The sequence below is a fragment of the Anopheles funestus genome, chromosome X (genome assembly GCF_943734845.2).
Source record: "Anopheles funestus chromosome X, idAnoFuneDA-416_04, whole genome shotgun sequence".
In the NCBI taxonomy this organism is placed as follows: domain Eukaryota; kingdom Metazoa; phylum Arthropoda; class Insecta; order Diptera; family Culicidae; genus Anopheles; species Anopheles funestus.
In genome coordinates this window covers 16,171,621-16,190,762 of record NC_064597.1, presented here as the reverse complement: position 1 = coordinate 16,190,762, position 19,142 = coordinate 16,171,621, and the positions used below count along the sequence as shown (strand labels likewise).

Here is a 19,142-nt window from a genome sequence, read left to right as displayed (position 1 = left end):
CTGTACATTTTGACATTTGATTAGGCTTTTGTTTTTGTTATCAAAATATTGTTGATGGAATACCTCATTATGTCCATTTTTGACATGAACCATATTTGGTTTGGAAATTTAATTTGATCAAATTATGTTTTGTTTTCTAAATAATTAATTTACATTCTATTATATTGATAATTTACGGTGTATTATAAGGCGATTAGCTTGACAAAATAAAGTGAAGGATGTAGCTAGGGAAAAATACAAATATAGTCACTATGATGATGACCATATTAGAATGAATGTCTTAATTGAAGCTAATAATTAAAAAAAAACATATCATTTGTTTTGTTGGAAGATTGTAGAATAGATAATAAATCAATAATAATTATAAAACAATTAAGCGTAAGTTAGAGCAAATCTAGAATACGAAATTGTAGGTAGCTATAAATGCAAGTAGAGGGAAAGAGTGAACTGCTTAGTTTAATACTATTTTACTTCGAGCAAAGTGATCTGAAATTTGATAATGATAAACGTCAAACGCTAGTAAGAAGAAAATTGGAAAGGAAAGTATAATAAGTGTTAGTAATTCATGGCGGCCCGGTGGCGTTTCTGATAACCCGGATGCCGCCGGTCCACACGGCAGGACCGGGGTTCAAATCTCATCCGGACCGTTCCCCCGTAGCAAGGATTGACTATCCAGCTACGTGGTAAAATAAGTCTCGTAAGCCAGAAATTGTCGGGATGACCTCAAAGGTCGTTACGCCAAGAAGAAGAAGAAGAATTCATGTAAAGAAGGTAAAACTAACAAAAGTTTTAAAAAAGCATTATAGTATCAGCTCACTTTATAAATAACTATTTGGTTTATGAAGTAAAAATAGAAAAAAATGTTTGATTAGCAGAAAAGAGTCCTTAATCGTTTAATTTAGGCTCGGTTTGGTGATTTTGTGGTTGTGGATTTTCTGCAACACATGCGACAATCGGTCTGGCGACAAAAATGTTCAACCCAGTTTAACGGATGTTTTTGTTCTCACTTCTTGTTTTAGTCCTCGCAATTGCAAGCGGCCCAGCAGAATGGCACCAAATCGCCCCACAAATCGCCCGGCGCGGGTGCAACCGGTTCACCTGCGTTGGCGGCGAAAAATGGAACCACCACCGGGGCAGATGGCAGTACGGTGAACAGCAGCACGACACCGATCAGCAATCAGGTGATACCGGGCCCGCAGTCCGCTTCGCACGTCGTCATCGACGAGAAGAAAAAGAAAAAGTGCACCTGTTGCGTTATACAGTAAGCAACATCAGCTCGACAGTGTAGTGATGTTGTGTATGCGTGGGTGTGTGTGTGTGTGGATGTGTGCAAAATGCAATACAAAATGGACGTGAACAAAACAAAAAACACGTTATCTGCGCTATATATCGTTATACATATGCATATATACATATATATATATAAATATATATTTGTACGAACGCAGATGGCAAAACGTCGTATGGGCATTGAATGGAGGGAACAGAAAACAATTACATACATAATATATTTAAAGAAAACACACACGCACGCGCTCATACATGCACCTCAACTACATCTATTAGCGCAACAGACGTCGAGTGAGGCGAATGGGACACGTGTCGATACCTATTTCTACGTCTTCTTCTGCTGTGAGATGCTGATGAGAAGAGGGTTTTATGCTAAGAAAATCACCTTTTGCTGCTTGTTTGATGTTTAGGAAGAGCATTGTGGCTTCTGGTAGTAGGTAGTCCAGGACTAGCCCGACCGTACCATGCAGCTAGTAATAAGGTAGAAGAGCGCGGAAACCGAAATGCCGAAGATCCTTTGTAAAACATAACCCGACCAGGTAAACCAGGATGAACGATGACGATCCGTTTAGTGGTTTAGGTTTAGGAGGAGGGAGCGAACAGATGAGTGTGCGCATTTGTGTGGGTATCATCCCAAACTCACATACATACATACAAACACACACACACACATATGGACAACTTTGTGCAATGTAGTGCGATATGATGACGGATGATCAGTGATCGAAGCGCAGGACGATGTTGACGAAACATTAAGCACATAGTCATTAGCAACACTTATGGTTTTTACACCTGTGTTTGTTTTTAATCCGAATGCGTGGCTGCATACACGCATACACGCCCAGACTGACAATCGATATTAATCCGCTTGTCAGTCGTTTGTTCTTGCTCTCTTTCAATCCTGTTTCGTTTTACATGTATGTTAGTCATGTTATTAAATCCCTGCTAATTTCACACATTTATCTTTTTTTTCGGGAACTTGTGTGTGCGTGCGTGTATGTGTGGCGTAAATTACATCACGAATGTGTGTGCGTGTGTGTTTAATGGTGAACTGCATTCGTTTTTCGGATTGGTGGTTTAATTGTACTTTATGTTATATTTTAGAACTTTTAAACCCATTGTAGGAAAAGAAGAGAATGTCTGAGTTTGTGCACAAATTGAAGGCACCTACTCTATTTTATCCATCCCCACCCATACATACACATTTATACATGGACGGTACACACTCCTACACAATTTAATGGCGTATAAAGCTATGCATAACATTTATTGTTAGAAACTTAGTATTAAAAAGACGAACGACTGTAGACGAGAATTTATATATGTACACACCCAGACACCAACACACGCACACATTCGCGCACACGGTAAAAGAAAGGATGCAAAATTTATAGTTTTGAAAACGGGGCGGAACGAAACGAAAGTACAGAGTCGAATGTCGAATTGTACAGAGGATTGTTGCATTTTTTTGTACAGCGGATTTAAGCGTATGTATTGATGTGTATCGATGGGATGATGATGATGATGTTAAATGGTAGTATGTCACTAATAATTGGTTTTGTTTATGTTATGCAAACATTTACTAGGGAAATTAAGCGAACGATAACAGGAAACGATTTAGTGTATGTGATAATATGTGCACGTTCCAAGAGAGAACTTAATAGGCAGGAACATTTTCTTTGCATCTTCGTACACACATACACCAAAAAAACAATTAACTACCTTAGCTGCTTACCTTTCTGATTGAGTTTATTTGTAGATTATAGCGTTGGACTTGCAAAAAGCGAACGAGGAAGAATGCATGGGTTAATACTTCGAATTTTTCTACCTCAGTCCTGTAGCTAATTAGAAACTTGGTGAACATTTTTGTATTTGAAGATGTCGTGTTAGCATGGCCATACAAAAATGTATCCAAGCGCAGTTACGATTCGTCAAACACCAACTATTAAAACATAGAATTGACTTGTAGTACTAACTAACAACTGCTGCTGCTTCTTCGTGAGCTGCAACCACATACAAAAATTTTGTAGAATCTTTGTTTTTTGTAGATAGTGCGCTATCTACTACTACCAGAAGCTATACTTGTCAAGCTATACTATCATCAATGAGATGCTGGTGTTGGAATTGTTCGTCTACATGAAGTACTGCCATCTTGCACTAATGGAAGCAACCTGAAAGGAATTTTGGCGCGTGTTAAGCGACCAATATACATAACTCCGCATACACACAAAAACACATCATCATCACTCATTATGATTTCCAATGTCAAGGACTGTATGCGAGAATCATCTGTACAATTGTTTCATACTTTCGTATTTGTTCTGTTCTATACCCATCACTATCGTTTGCGCTACACTATCGCCACTAAACCCACACACACATAAACAAACGGGCTAAAAGCCATTCTTGTGGGCGATAATACACACAAGTACACTCAAATATATTCACTAAATCGAAAACAAATGTGAAAATCGGGTGACGTTGTAGCTAAATAGGGAGAAAGAAATAAACAAAGTGACAAAAATAGTATCTGTAAAAAAAACAAAGGAAACAAAGAAAGCAAGGAAACGAAAGATGCGACTCTTAGAAAAGGAAAGATAGAGAACGGATGATGTTTAGTGTAGCGTATTAAAATATTAAGTGCGAGAAGGAAGAAAGGCGAAGATGTAAAGCGAACTAATTTGCAAAGGGTAAGCGAAAAGCGAAGGAAAGCTGACCGGACGTCTGGGCGAGGGAAAAAATATATATACTGAAAAAAAAACAGTGTCTCCCAAGTGAGATGAATTATTCCGAACAATTTAGCGATTCGGAAATGAAAAAGTGAAGAGTGAACACACACACATACATACATACATACATACATACATATACATACGAAAGCGTACACACACGCGTACAATTGATGTGCTCTAGTATTCAAAGGTATGTCGCCTGTTGAGGTTAGGTTGTACGCTACTCTCATATATTGATTTGTTTGAAGCAAATCGATATGTTTCAAAATGGTTTTTTTGTGACGTTAAAGAGAGATAGTGGAAGAGAGGTTTGGTAGAAGGAAAGCGTTGGAAAAAAAGAATAAAAACCCACGGAGACAAACCGAATGAAGGAGGAAAAAAACACAAACACACAACATACACCCAGAATCTATTTATTATATTGTATTGAAATCTAAAACAAAAAAAAATAAACTAGACATATAGTAGTGTAAGAGCTACCACAAGAAACAACAGAGGAACAGAGTAGCAAAACACAAAACCATTGCATTAGTGTAATAAGTGCAAAATGTGTGCTATCCTGGGCGTACGTGCGGTGTATTAGCGTTGTAAAGAAAGAGAAAAAGAGCGAGAGCGATCGAGTACAACCGAAAGGAAAGCTAAGCAACTAAGCACACCTGGCACGCCGGATGCTGTTGGTGTGTTTACCGCTGATTTCGATTCACTTTGCCGCAGCACTTGTTTCGTGCATTCATATTCCCTTTCGCGTACGCACTTGCCGTGCGGTGTTACAGTACAGTATCATCCTAATATTGTGCTGATGTAGAAAAACCACACACAAACGGTAACAAACCCGCAAAATGATACTAACACCTGTTCAGTTGTCACAGCAAGATGAAACAGGTGTCCTGTTTTTGTTGCGGCATGGCTGAGTGTTGTTTGCAGAACAGGTGTTTGAAGGTGTGCATGTTCACTTTACAACTGGAACAAAGGAAAAGCAAGAGTGTGTCAGAGTAAGAGAGAACGAGAGAAAGAGTAAATGATGCGAAAACGAAAAGAAGGAAAATTGCAGCCTAGAGTGCGAACGGTACGCGAAAGTGCACCCCGGGTAAAATTAAAAAATCGAAATCGAAGTAGATGAACAAAGCTACAGCAACAACAACAAAAGAAAAAGATGTTAACTATATGATGATCCCGCTATTAAAAAAGAAAGAAAAAGAAAGATATTTCAATAAAGAAGAAAGCAAAAACTCTGAACCATTTGTTTGTTTGTTTATTGCTTTGAAATGTTGGTTTACGTTGACGTTTTTCTATTTATCCATTCTACGATAGTGACAATTATTTTTTAATAAATAAGCAAATAAAAAGCTATGTGAAGGGTTAGTGGGGGCGCCCAGTACTTTAGTAGAGCCATCGTCTGTCGTCAAACAAGGCACGACCGGTATAAAATCTCATATATCTATCTGTCAATATGAGTCGTAGTTGTCTGCTACATAGGATGAAAACGTTTTGAACTTTAAACATTTCGTCTAAAACCTCAGCACGAAGGTTCTTGGGCGCTTCTCGCTAATAACTTAAAGTTTGTCTGAACCATCGCTAGGAAACCATGAAAAGAATTGCCCTCTGGTTATAAATTGCTAGTGAGAAGAAGTTTCCTGTTATATTTCGTGTAATTTGGTATCTCTAGCGGTCCAGCACAACGGTTGTTCACGGAATTCGCCCAAAATGAGGTGAATATTAACACGGCTGAAAGATTAAACTGATTCAGTACATTAACGCAACTTCGCTGATTTAGTACCACAAGCATTTGTGGATGCCATTTGTGTTGTGTTTTTCACAACCCCACATTTAAAGCTTGACATTTAAGGTCCGATTGTCCTAATGTGTGTATTGATTTATGGTAATGGAGGAAGAACACATTAAGAGAACACATACGAGGAAGAATTTAAGCTACAAAGCACATGAAATATTACTGCTGTAAGTCATGATTTTAAGTAGGTTAAGCTTTCCGGCTGAAATTATCTGTACGACGGTGCTAAAATTGAGGCTGATACACTGCGAGATAGAAAAGTTCAACTTCGAACGATTTCTGATTTATTACAGGTGATACATTTTTTGGGCGGTGAAGATAAATAGCTGGAAAGCCTAGTTTAAATCGTAGATATGCCTGAAGATGACAGACCTGCCCAGACAATCTAATACGAGCTGATAGTTGATAATATTCTTCTTACCTTCAAATTTTCCAAAAACAATATTTCAACTTTCTAAAAAAAACCAACATGATCAGGCTCTTTATTACAAAAAAAAAACACCAAACCTTTGCATCATATGTCATAGTGTCACGCTTTGTGCATAATCACTAAATGCACCCGGCATGGTTCCGTCGCATCATCATACAAACGCTATGAAATGAAGCTTGCCCGGTTAAGCGGATGCGGAGGAATAAAAATGAACCACCCCCAGCAGTGTGGTTTGTTGATGGAATGCCTCAAATGCCAAGGCAAAACGGTTGATCACCACATACACACACCCGCGCACTACTCTCCATCCCATCACAAAACAAAACGATCGTTCGATTGGACTGCAGACGATCGACTTGTGATTGACGTGCTGTCCACCAACAGCATCGTGTCTCATCTCGCAATATATTCCACAGTTTGATTTTCATTTTATATTCTCTCCCCTAAACTGGACGATATCCAAGTGGCCGCCTGCCTAACAGTACCACACATGTTCAATTGTGATGCAAATTGTATGCTACTACATTTGGTAGCGTGGTAGAGGATTCTCACAAAGTTGTTTGCCAGCTACTGATGTGTGTGCGTTTGAGGATGTTCAAGAGCACTCAAAATTAAAACACAATCTTTTCATTCGATCTCCGTCACAGAAGGATGAGCCAAAGCATTGTTGGATGTGGCATCCTTCGCTAAACAGGCGGCGTGACATTTAGCCAACTGAACTGCTAATCACATCCTCAGACACCTCGGAGATGCCGTTTTAATGGTTCGGGTTCGAATTTGATGGTGATTGTCAATCGACGTTTTTACGGTGGTTTTTTTTTTACCAACCGGTTGAGTTTGATAGGATCCGGGATCACCATGGGTGCGGATGTGTGTTGGGTGCGAGGATCATTAAAATTCTATATAAGTTCCTGATACTTACTTTTCGGCTGACATGCTGTAAATATTTTTTAAAAAATATGCATCTCTCAAAGGAAGCCATTTATCATAACGATAAAAAAGAAGCTGTACGGCATGAGGATATCCAAAGAATTACTCAATATATTCAATATATCTGAAATAACCGTTTCAAACACTACGGATGAACATGCGAAACAAAAACATATGAAATAAAAAACTAAGGAGAAATATACGAACTAAGAAAACTTTCGCTGTAATAAAGTTCTGAAGAAAACTGATTGATCTCTAAACTATATATTTATTTTTGAACTCTGCATCTCTCAAAGTAATTGTTTCGAATCTCGCTTCAGAATCATCTAAAACATAGTCGAGGCAATATCATAGTTATGGCAATATCGCAAATAACATAAATATCCTGAACCATGCACAAATCGATAAAATATGATACTTCATGAATCGAATCTTTGCTCCAAAAACTAAATTAAATTTGCATTCTACATTCAATATAAAGAAGGTACACAAGAAAGATTAGTATGGTCACTACACACAAAAAAAAACCTCCTGAGCAGTCGGCAAAGTCCTGGAAGAGTCTTCCCGGGCATATTACTATGAATTCGAAGAAATGACCACAATAAGATCTTAAGAGAGTTTTGACCACCCAAACTTCATAGTGTGTCTAGAGGAGGTAGTATTCACCGATTGCGAGGTACAACTACGAAATAATAACCTGACGGGAGCTATCAATGGGGTCATGGCGGAAGATATCAACACTCCGACAGTGAATCAGTGCGCGCACTGCCCACACACACTCAGCTCCAGCGCTTGGAATAGATATTAACTGATATTAACAAAAAAAAGAAGCCCCATTTGGACGCTCCTCAAAACGTCAAGGGCAGACTGAAACCGGCTAATGTCGCGTTTTCTCTTTTCTCTTTTCCTTTGCTTACCGCCACTGCTTTGTGCGCACGTCTGCTCTGTGGCTGTTTTCTTCCGTCTCTAATCTAATTTTTAATTCAAAACTGACTTGAAGAGCATCGCAAGTCGTCAATCTTCTTGCCTCTGTGACAGGTAATAATCGTAACGAAATATAGCCAGTCCACTATGGGAACCCTACGCAACAGAGATGGCGCTTTTTATGATGGTTACTTTTGAATATTGGATTTTGAATGGTGATTGGGAAGGAGCCTAGACGAAGGCGAAGGTAACCGAAGATGCGGTGTGTTTCTCGCATGAAGTGCCGAATGACTTATGGGCATGAGGAAATCAACTGGTTAGACCGATCTAGTCTGCGGGGCGTCGATGTGGACTAGTCAACATGTAGGTATAATTGTCCCCTTGAACTATGTATGGAACGAACGGGTGAGAATGCTGCGAAAGTGTAAACCGGAAGGAAATAATTTACTTTGGTGTGATCTTCCTGATGCCGTCGGGAAACAAGTAAAGGGTGGGAAGGGAGAGGTTACAATGCACTCAACACCTGGTTGAGTTCAATCTGAATTATGAAACTATTATTAACCCTTAACGGATTGGTAGACATAGTTCCGGAATTGTAGTCTAGCTGTACGAAATGATTCAAAACGGATAACTTAAAAATACTATTCGAAACTATCATCTGCCATATACATAAATATATAATTATCTTTAATCTAGAAATTCGTGTATTTAGTATATAATCGCTAAGGGTTAACCAGATGATGATATGGACGCCACATATCGCGCCAACTCATCGCTCAACTCCATTGTCCAGGCGTTGTCGAAACTGTTCTGTCATGTGCCTCTCACAGAAACCCAGTTTGGCACTGACCTGACGACCGTGAGCAGATGAGCACCAGGGAACTGGCCGACCGCGAACTGCTAATCCTAGGCGCTTATGCAACAAAACCCCGAATCAATACCGGATCATGGCCGGATCGAATGCGCGGGATGACATTCAACCGTAGCCAAAGCGAGCCGGCTAACCTTAGGAGCCCTTATCATGTTCCTGTTTGGGGATCGCGGGAGGCTCCGATTCGTGTTCGACATTGAGCATGCCGTGTCGATCACACGTGTTTCGATGAACCAGAGCGATGGTAATAATGGCACCGAGGCATGCTGGGCCGAGAATGGTGTGCATTAGGAAGGCGGCATGCATTGTACGCATTGATCGGCGTCATTCGTGAGCAGCTGGAAATGTTGAAGATTGCTGGAGTAACATGTATGTTGACATGCTGAAAGATGCGCACTTGAATTGAAATGAAAACCTTGATACACAGGTTAAGGACACGCGGTCAACAGTTCGAAAAATTGTAGCCTACGAAACCCGGACGATTAAATAAGAAGTTAAGATACTAATAAATTCTTCATCCAAAAGTATGTAGTACGTACAGACTGTGTAAAGACATCCAGAATTATTCTGGAAGCGAAGAAGTCGCGCTACATCCCGGATCTAACGTGTTTTCAATATCCGAACCACATCCAATACATCAGCAACATAGACTTTGAACTCCGATTCTACCAATTTCAAAGCAACCTAGAATAGTGCAATCAAGTGAATTGCTTCTCGAGATTAAGAACCTACACAGTCCGTAGGTACCATTTCAACAGCAAACTCCCAACAGATTATTCGAAAAACGAAGAAGTAACTCATTCGCACGCAGATCAAGATTAATGAATATTTAAGCATATTATATTTGTATCCCATACAGTTCACCTGCGATAGTTGTTATCGCATGCTTGTCGGTTCTTTGTGTTTTGTTTTGTTGGTTATTGTGTGTGGTTTTTTGTTTAGCTGCCGGTATGCTAATCTGCTTTTATTGGATTGGTGTTCATTTAGAAATTTGATCCTTCGGAACAGCCGATCTGCCCGAACACTTAGCCTACACCTTAAGGCACGGGTTATGGATAGAGTGCAAAAATCTACGTTTCTGTAGATGAGGAAACCGTCGCTCATTAAGCGGCTGATGTGAGAAGCTTCATCGATGGTTCGTGTTTAGCCACTTTTGCCATAGAGTGCATATAAATGTTGATTCCGAATGACCATCAAATGCCATTAGTCTACGGATGAATAGCGTGTTGGGTGTTTTATGTCCCACACGTTAGCCAGCCAAGTTTCAGTGTAGTTACGTAGACTGATCAGAGATCCTGAGTTGTATCGGAGTTGTACGCAATGGGCCGATAAGTATACGATAATTTCGGCACCGGAAGTGTTTCGACCTGAACTATAGAAGTTTATTAGTCATTAAATAATGCTTCATAAGTAGACATGCTTGAAACATGCTCCAAAAACTCAACTTAAATAGCAGATATTGTTAGGTGTTACTGCACCACAGGGGTTCCAGCCGCAAACTCCATAAGACAAATAAAGAAGAGATCCAGACGGAAATACATGAAGATCTTACCAGAAAGACTCTAAACTAATCTCTGTTGCTATTTAAGGAGCAGATTCGGGGAATTTAGTTTGTCGGGGTATGTGTGTAAGATAAAACCTTTCATGATATGCATACAAATCGGATGCTGCCCTCATCACACCTCGTGAAAACCCACAGCAAGAACACCATCCCTATGGTGTGCTTTGTTGGGAATCTGTACAGCAGATGGAAGATATCTTACTCTACAACCAAAAGAGATAGTGGCCAAAATGTGTACTGATAAGAGTGAGAAAGAAGGCAAGAAAGTCAAAGAACCTGAGTTCTGGGTGAGTCAGTCAGCAGCAACAAGCCCGAAGGAACCAGGCTGTGCTGTGTTTGTCAGGTGTTCTGGTTCGGGTATCGGGCAAGCATCTTCCGGACCGGTTTCTAGCCCTTGTACAAGTGTGTGGGTGTATTGCTTTTTTTTTCTTCTTCGTCTGTTCCGCTTAGCAAACCGCCCAATTTACTTTGCATGTATTCATTTGCGTTCACTCTTGCTTTTCTTCCCACCGTGACCAGTGATGCCGATGTAGCAAAGAGCACTGATCTTTAAACATACGGGATTCCCTAAGGGAAGGGAAGAAGGCACCACGAGCGAAATGTGGTGGCATTTACTTGAATTCTGAACTTTAAGTAATTGTGCAAACAGCTCGTGGAATAGTAAATAAGAAAATATCAAAACTCGAAACATGACGTGTGAAACGTCATCCGTGGGAGCTAAACTAAGCAAAGCACCAAACGATCACCCGCGGGGGAAACAGATCGAACAGGTGTGTATAACGGTTGAGCGGTAAGGGGAATCCAAGCACGGAGATCGCACAGTGTGCAGAAGCGTCTTGTGTTCATTTTTGCTGCGTGTGGGTGGAATGGTTAGTCCTTAACGACAAGTGGTCTTGTAGGTAGCGGTAACATATGTCCACTCGTTAGCGCGATATACTCGCTTATCAACAATTCATGGTAGAACTGGTCCAAAAATGGAAGAACTAAAAGAGGGGATTCGCCATGGTCTTTCTGCTCTGACGTAAATCGATTTCGGGTTTTCGATGTTCTCATTTTATCACGTCTGGATCGTTATGATTTCTATTCTACCATTGCATAAGGCTTTCTCTTTTGAAGAAGTAGAAGTGCCTTTACCAGCAATACGTCAGGCTAAAGACCTCTTTTCCACTACGTATCTAATAGTTTAATCGATTCAAAACACAAATTACTAATCACACCTGTCAGAGTTATTTTAGCAGTTAGTGTTGCAGATCAAACCACTGATCTTGACCTGTCTCTTCATCTTATGGTTGAATAACTAAGCGCTCTGCCTAATAAAGGAATGGTATTGTCAGACGTGTAAAAAGCGAAAAAGAATTATAATATAGATAATATAGAAATTGTACATTACTTTAATTTAGTTTTATACAAACTCATCGATTTGTAGTTATTGTTAGAAAATACATGAAATGCAATAAAAAGCGCAACATTTAGTGATAAAATTTTATTGCTAATAATAATAGCACTCGGCCAATCTATCTCCGCAACACCGTCACCGACATTTGACATCTACAAAGCTATCTCCGTGGGGAGACACCTCTTTGCTTGCCGCCATGGATCGGTAGATGATGCTGTTGATTCGTTCACCCGATAGTGGAATTGTTGGCGAAGCGTTTGGGCTTGACCGTGCGAAACGGGGCAGCGAAACGTTTCGATCCGTATATCAAGTTGATCGTTCGCCGCATCCTCTTCCCCATCTGGGTTCTTCTGCAGATTAGCTCCGATGCTCCAGAACAAGTGTGTACCGGTGTTCGGAGTTGCTCGAGAAAGACAATCTCGGCGATGTGAGATAAAGCGGGTTTGCGTACGAGTGGTTGAATGAGAGAAAACGAGCAGTGTGGTGTCGGTTGCGGTGCCGGTAGCAAAGCGTAAGATTTGAGCGGGGGAACCAGACCCAAAAAAAGAAGATCGCTCGGTGGAACCAGTGGACACTGTGCGGTGTGCTTTATTTAGTTTATTTTTTCATTTTCTCTTACTTCGCGAGGTTTAGGGGTTTGGTTCACTATCGTTTTGGGGCACGTCATGTTTTGTTGATTCCGGTATAAAGTGCTTATCCGTCCGTTCGGTCTGGTTTAGTTTGTCACCGAAACTGATCCTTTACACATCGCATCGCCCCACCCGTCATACGGTGGTGAGCTAGACTGTGCCGTATCCTTTTTCTTATTAGCTAATACCGCGTGTTTCGTGTATCTTCATAACACGTGAGTGTGGTGATCGCGTGCACGTTTGCTGGTGTGAAACGGTGTGTGTGTCAGTGTGTGTACATGTTTATTGTGTCAATTAGATAGATCGAAATAAAAAAAACTCACGCTTTGAGTGTGATACAGACCGCCTATCAGTGATCAGTTGGAAGCGATACTTGAGCAACAATGAAGCATGTAAGTGAGAGTCTCCTTCCAGGTCGTCCTTGTTAGAACTTATGATCGAAAGATACTGCAGCTTGAATTCTCGCATCACAGAAGCTTCTGATACATCAGCATCCGACAGATTCAAACTCAACAGTCAATCAAACAACTTCTGTCCTGTACATCGGATCCTTTAGAATTCAAATTGGAAAAGCTAAGTGCAGAGATATTAACACCAGAACTATCTAGCTAATCAGGCTTTTGATTAGTGGTTACTTTATGAACCATTTCTAGAAGCTGTATTACTTTTAAATATTTTTCGATTTTTTTTACTGTGGAATAGATGTGTAAAAGTCGTTTGTCTCTCTCTCTTCTTGGCTTTAACGACCTTACAGGTCACGCCGGCCATTTCTGGCTTACTAGACTTATTTTACCACGTAGCCGGATAGTCAGTCTTTGCTACGGGGGAACTGTCCGGATGGGATTTGAACCCGGTCCGGCCGTGTGAACTGGCGCCGTTTATCACATGCACCATCGGGCCGCCCCCGAAAAGTCGTTTGTATAATCGTTTAATCTCGAAAATTTATGTAATTATAATGAAGCGTTTTAGTCAAAATGATTTTTTCAATAGTTCTACTGTTAATAACATAAAATATCCTCATTAGAATGGACGAGCCATATTCAATATATTTCTTGGAAGTGATACACCTCCAACAATATTAGAGGTAATCCAGCTCTAAACATCGAAGCAAATTTAATTTAATTTTACACAGTATAATTTAAATCAAGCTATCACGAACCACATGTTTCCGTCTTGTGGACTCTTGTGGAAGTAAAAACCAGTTCCAGCCTTTTATTCCACACACGCCTAAAGGTTCTTGAAATGGCGTGCCCAAGACAACACGTACGTAGAACATCATGTATGGAATTAATGTACGCAAACATTTTCCAGAATTTTGATGTGTTTTTTTGCTTCTAAACTTTATTCCTTTCATTCAGACTGGTTTGGCTTGGTGAGAAACAAACAGTGTTCCAGAGCACGCTTTGTCAGCCTGCAAAGCTCAGTCAGAACAAGGGGAACTCATCCACTACGGAAGATTTCTGGCATCCATTCAAAATGGATCCGACTAATTTGTCCTTGATGGGTTTTTGTTCAAACGATTAGTAGACAGCTTATCGATTGCCGTCTGGTAAATGGAGCTGTTATACATTCTTTCCCATTTTCATTATTAGCTTGGATCATCTGCCTCTGCAGGTGGTACGGTCAGATCTCACCTGTTCAACAAATCGTGCAGCGATGATTGAGCTAATGAAAAATTATAATACCCATAAAATCCTTTCAATCGCTTTGATCGGGTGAAGAGGTCTTTTTTGTTTTCATAATTAAAAGACGATCCATCTGTGTTTCGGGCGATTAGCATAATGAGGAAGTAATCGCACTCACTGCTCGCCACGACGCCATTAAACGGCGGCATAGACGCACACCGCGGTGTGACAGATTGAGATGCGATCTGTTTTTTCTCTTGAAGCTTCTTGGAAAGAGCTTAATCTACTCGCAAATCGGGTATCATTGAATGGTTTTAATAATTTATGTCCGATCCATCTCACGGGTGTTCGGTTTCTTTTTGGTTTTATTTTTACTGCACTATGTTTTGAAGCGCAGGTGTCTCCAAGTGTGATTTACCTCATGGCGAGTGGTTGTTTGTTTTGTTTTTTTTTACCGTCGATATAAGAAGGCAGTTAATGAAGCTGTTCCGGTAGCATCTTAACGACAAGTTTGAGATGTTTTCGGTACCATTTCCTGTTTTGATTGATATCATTTAAATGCTGGTTTGATAGACCGCAGCTCGAGATCGTATCTTGTAGACACACGGTAGTGTCGAAGTGTTGTTTTTTCTGCTACTGCTAATAAGCTACGATACTATTCTCTTCCATCCAACGCAGCTTCTATGTGGAATGGGTATACTGTGCATTGCACTGGCAACGCTCCACGCAGCGCGTATTAAGATACCGGCCAAAAGCCGCAACGATGATCTATTCTCCGAGGATGAGTTTACGTTTCCGGTCGAAGATAAGAAGGATCCAACCAACTTTACCGGTAACGTTATGAAGGCATCAATCGTGATGGCGGAGGTGCGCAATCAGGGCAAGGGAAAGTTCAAATATGCGTAAGTATCTAATGGGATAATTACACAAGAGTTCGTTTTTAGTTGGTTGGTTGCAATTTTTTAGATTATTTTTAACATATAAATGTATCACTGCTGTAAAATGTTTCTGCATGACTTTTTTTTCCTCTAAAATTTTATTCCCATTTATACTTAATAGCGTAGAGACGGAGAACGGGATCGAGATTGAGCAGATTGGAAAGTTAAAAAATGATTCGAAAACGTTTGTTGTGATGGGATCGTACACATATACCGGTGCTAATGGTAAACGGTACCGAGTGCGCTACACTGCCGACGAGTTTGGGTACCATCCGATCACCGAGCTTGATCTGGAAATTCCTGAGTAAATATGCTATTTTTCTGTTAGTTTTTGATGTGCAATCACTCAACTTCAATTCTTATGCTTCTAGTCTAACTCAAGCACAACCAACGCAGCGAACAATTAGTCCGTACAAGTTTACGACACGTTCAACAACGCCTCGTACGACTACAACCACTACTACCACTACTACCACTACCACCACCACTACCCCAAAACCAGCGCTGGAGGAGGATGGCTATCATTACGACCGTCCCGATAATGCGTATCTACCACCGAACAACGAGTATTTGCCACCGCAAGAACCGGACATTGACTATCTTCCCCCGAAGAAGGATGGTCCGCGAAGGTACGAGGAACCGGCCGACCAGTTCCTTCCACCAAAGTTCGATCTACGTTTGGGTGACTAAACTAAACGGTACTGCCGTTCACAAGGCAGCACAAGGGAGAAGGTACAAAGTACAACAAAGTAAAAGAGATTAACAGCGAATGTTAAGAACTGTACAATAAGAGATATATAATTAAAAAAAGATGTAAGAGTTAACAAAAAAAAGCAGAACAGATGTTATCAATATGTTCCAAGAAGAATGAGAATTTCGAACGTGGATATACTAGGTTATGTGTTCTGTCTCCGGTGACAGCAATGTGACGCGTTGTAGTACGAGTTGTACTATGGTTCTAGCGATTATGCACAATAGATGTATCAAGGAACACGTCCAATAAATCCCACAGTACAAATTCTGCTTCAAAATATAGTTTTCTATCGTTCTCCAATGTGTTTATCTGAATCATAACTATTTAAAGGGGCGTTCTTGCAGAGTGAAGCTCGGTTTCTGTTTTTCCAGAAGCCTGTCCTGCTAATCCGGCGTCCCTCAAGGAAGCGTCCTCAGTCCTCTTCTGCTTGCTCTGTTTATCAATGATGTCTGTAATGTCTTACCTTCCGATGGCCATCTTCTTTCTCCTCTATCTCCTCGTGTATCAACCTTCAACGTCATCCTGGCTTGTTTTCCGTTTGGTGTTCTTCTAACTTCCTCCAACTATGTCCAGCTAAATGTTCTATTATTTCGATTTTCCATTCTTAATCCCCTATTTCCTTCAACTACCAATTCTACGACTTTCCTCTTACTCGCGTCTTCTCCATCCGTGACCTTGGGATGATTCTCGATGCCAGGCTGCACTTTAAACTCCAATTGGATGATGTTTTACTCAGGGCCAATAGATCCTTGGGATTTATCCTCCGTGCTTCCTCCGATTTTAGAGACCTGACATGCTTGAAAACTCTTTTTCACAGTCTAGTGCTCTCCATCCTTGAGTATGCTAGCGTGATCTGGAGTCCTTCTAGCATCGAAGGTGGAACTCGAATCGAGAATGTTCAGAGATATTTCTCACGAGTAGTGTTCATACGTCTACACCGGGAACAACTACCTCCGTCCTACGAAGCACGTTGTCGGCTCCTTGGCCTAACTACTCTAGGCCAAAGACGGCAACTGGCTCAAGCATGCTTTGTGGGTGGTCTGCTTAATGGTTCCACTGATGCTACTGAACTGTGTTCCTCTGAATGTTTATATGTTCCCTCCCTCTCTATTGCCACAACGATCCACTTTAGATGGTTTAACTACTTTTCCGATCATTTTGATTTTAACTCTTCCTTAGCCTCTTTCTGTGCGCGTGTTCGTTCCCAATTTTAATGGTTCCTCTCTCTACTATCAGTCCCTTTAACCCCTTTCCTTTGTTCCCGCTTCGACTTATGATAGTAATGCTTCATATATTTTGTAATGTAATAAGCTTTAAAATCACAGTACTAAATTTTAAAATCATAGCTTTAAAATCACAGTACTGAAGGCTAAAGATGTTGTCCGTTTGAAATCTCAAATGGTTATGACTTTATTTGCCCGTTGTTCTTTGACGTTTACAACTCGGCCATCCTGAGATTCGAATTGACCTCAATTCTATTTTACTTATATGACTATAATTAAGGTATTGTGTTGCCTTGAGGATTTTCGGTATCATTAACTATGCTTGGTTGCACCCAGTGTTTAAGCTTATCCGCTTCTAATACACCATCGTACGGTATTTGTGTTAATTGATGACCATCAATATCATGGATAACATAACGATCGTGCGGTAGTATCTTATGGATTACATATGGACCTCTATATTTTGGTATTAATTTCTTATTTGAATTGGGTGACGTATCTGTGTTCCGAATAACTACATAATCGCCTATTTTATATGTGGGGGCCGGATTATTTTTCTTAAGAAAATACTTTTCGTTTGTTTCTTGAGACTTCGCTATATTTTCAGAGGCCTGATACCGTATAGATTCGAAATCTCTTAAAGGCGTTTCATTTTTTCATCTAAGAATTCAGTAAGTTCATCAATCACCGGTCCACGCTGTTCAACACCAAAAAGAATAACTGAAGGGGTAAATTTAGTTGATGAATGAACTGTATTATTTAAAGCATATTCTGCTTTGACTAGTTGATTACTCCAATTACCATGATCTAGAGAATTGGACAGTTTGCTTAGAATTGGTCGCAGAATCCTATTAACTCTTTCAACTTGCCCGTTTGCTTGAGGTGAACAAGTCGCAGTCAATACATGAAAAATTCCGCGAGTATTTAAAAATTCTGTAAATTGTATGGAAGTGAAACACGTGGCTCTGTCGCTGATTATACGTTTCGGTCGACTATAATATGTCATATATTGTGATAGGGCATTAAGAGCTTCTCATGAATTAGTTGACGTTGTTGGATATGATTTAACAAATTTAGTAAATGCATCAATGACCACTAATATATATTTTCTCTTTGATTGAGTTGTAGGTAAGGGGCCTAAATGATCAATGTGTATTGTATGAAAGGGGGTTGCAATTTTTGGTATGCTATGGAGATTTCTATTATTATTCCGGCCTGGTGAAGAGTAAATAATGCATTTTAAGCAATTCTTTATAAAGTTTTCTACTCTAGTCTTCATCAAGGGAAACCAATAGTTTTTGCTAATTTGGTCGCAGCATTTTCCAGTTCCTAGGTGACCTATTTTTTCGTGAATGTATCGAATCAAATTATTAACCATTTCTTTGGGAACATAAAGTTGTAATCTGCTTGAAGGTGACTGTCTATAGACTAAGCCATCCTGAAGAATGTAACCTTTAACAGGCCTTGACTCCAAATCGGTTTTCAATGCTTCTATATCTGGATCACGAGATTGGGTTATTTGCAGTTGAGCATCAATGTCTAATTCCTCAACTACATTTACAGAAAACGAACGACTTAGGGCATCCACTTGACTCATCGTATTACCCGGACGATGCTGCATACTATAATTGAAATTTTCTAAGAAAAGGGACCATCGAGCAATTTTCGCGGATGCATTTCTGTTTTTTAATGTTGCTACTAGAGAGTTGCAATCTGTAATTATCTTTATGGGAATACCATGAACGTAGCTATGAAACCGTTTAAGAGCATATATAACTGATAAAGTTTCTAGTTCGTAACTGTGTAATATGGACTCGTCTTTAGATGCCGTTTTCGAAAAATATGCTATGGGATTGAATTTGTTATCATCTTGCTTTTGTAATAACACAGACCCAAAACCGCTTGCACTTGCATCACAATGCAACTCTGTCTCTCGGGAGGGATCAAAAATGGATAAAACTGGCGATTCTATCAGTTTTTGTCGAAGGGTTTCAAAAGCTTTCACGCATTCAGAATCAAAAATGAAAGGTTTGTCTGCTCGTAGTAAATT

At 40.1% G+C, this 19,142-nt stretch overlaps 2 protein-coding genes across 3 annotated transcripts in view; both read left to right on the top strand.

Annotated features, from left to right (window-relative positions):
- Window positions 1-5,258, top strand: part of LOC125764778 (serine/threonine-protein kinase minibrain) — a 62,851-nt gene extending 57,593 nt beyond the window's left edge. For both annotated transcript variants that reach the window (XM_049429363.1, XM_049429353.1), the window contains one exon: window positions 1,020-5,258. In XM_049429363.1, the coding sequence (XP_049285320.1) occupies window positions 1,020-1,265 (246 nt within the window). In that variant the 3' untranslated portion in view covers window positions 1,266-5,258. The remainder of the gene's footprint in view (window positions 1-1,019) is intronic.
- Window positions 5,259-10,832: 5,574 nt separating this feature from the next.
- On the top strand, window positions 10,833-17,383 carry LOC125765001 (uncharacterized). The gene is made up of 4 exons (XM_049429819.1): window positions 10,833-12,944; window positions 14,856-15,079; window positions 15,237-15,419; window positions 15,487-17,383. The coding sequence occupies exons 1-4, from the start codon at window positions 12,936-12,938 to the stop codon at window positions 15,803-15,805; spliced, it is 735 nt and encodes a 244-aa protein (XP_049285776.1). The 5' UTR covers window positions 10,833-12,935; the 3' UTR covers window positions 15,806-17,383.
- Window positions 17,384-19,142: the final 1,759 nt, after the last annotated feature.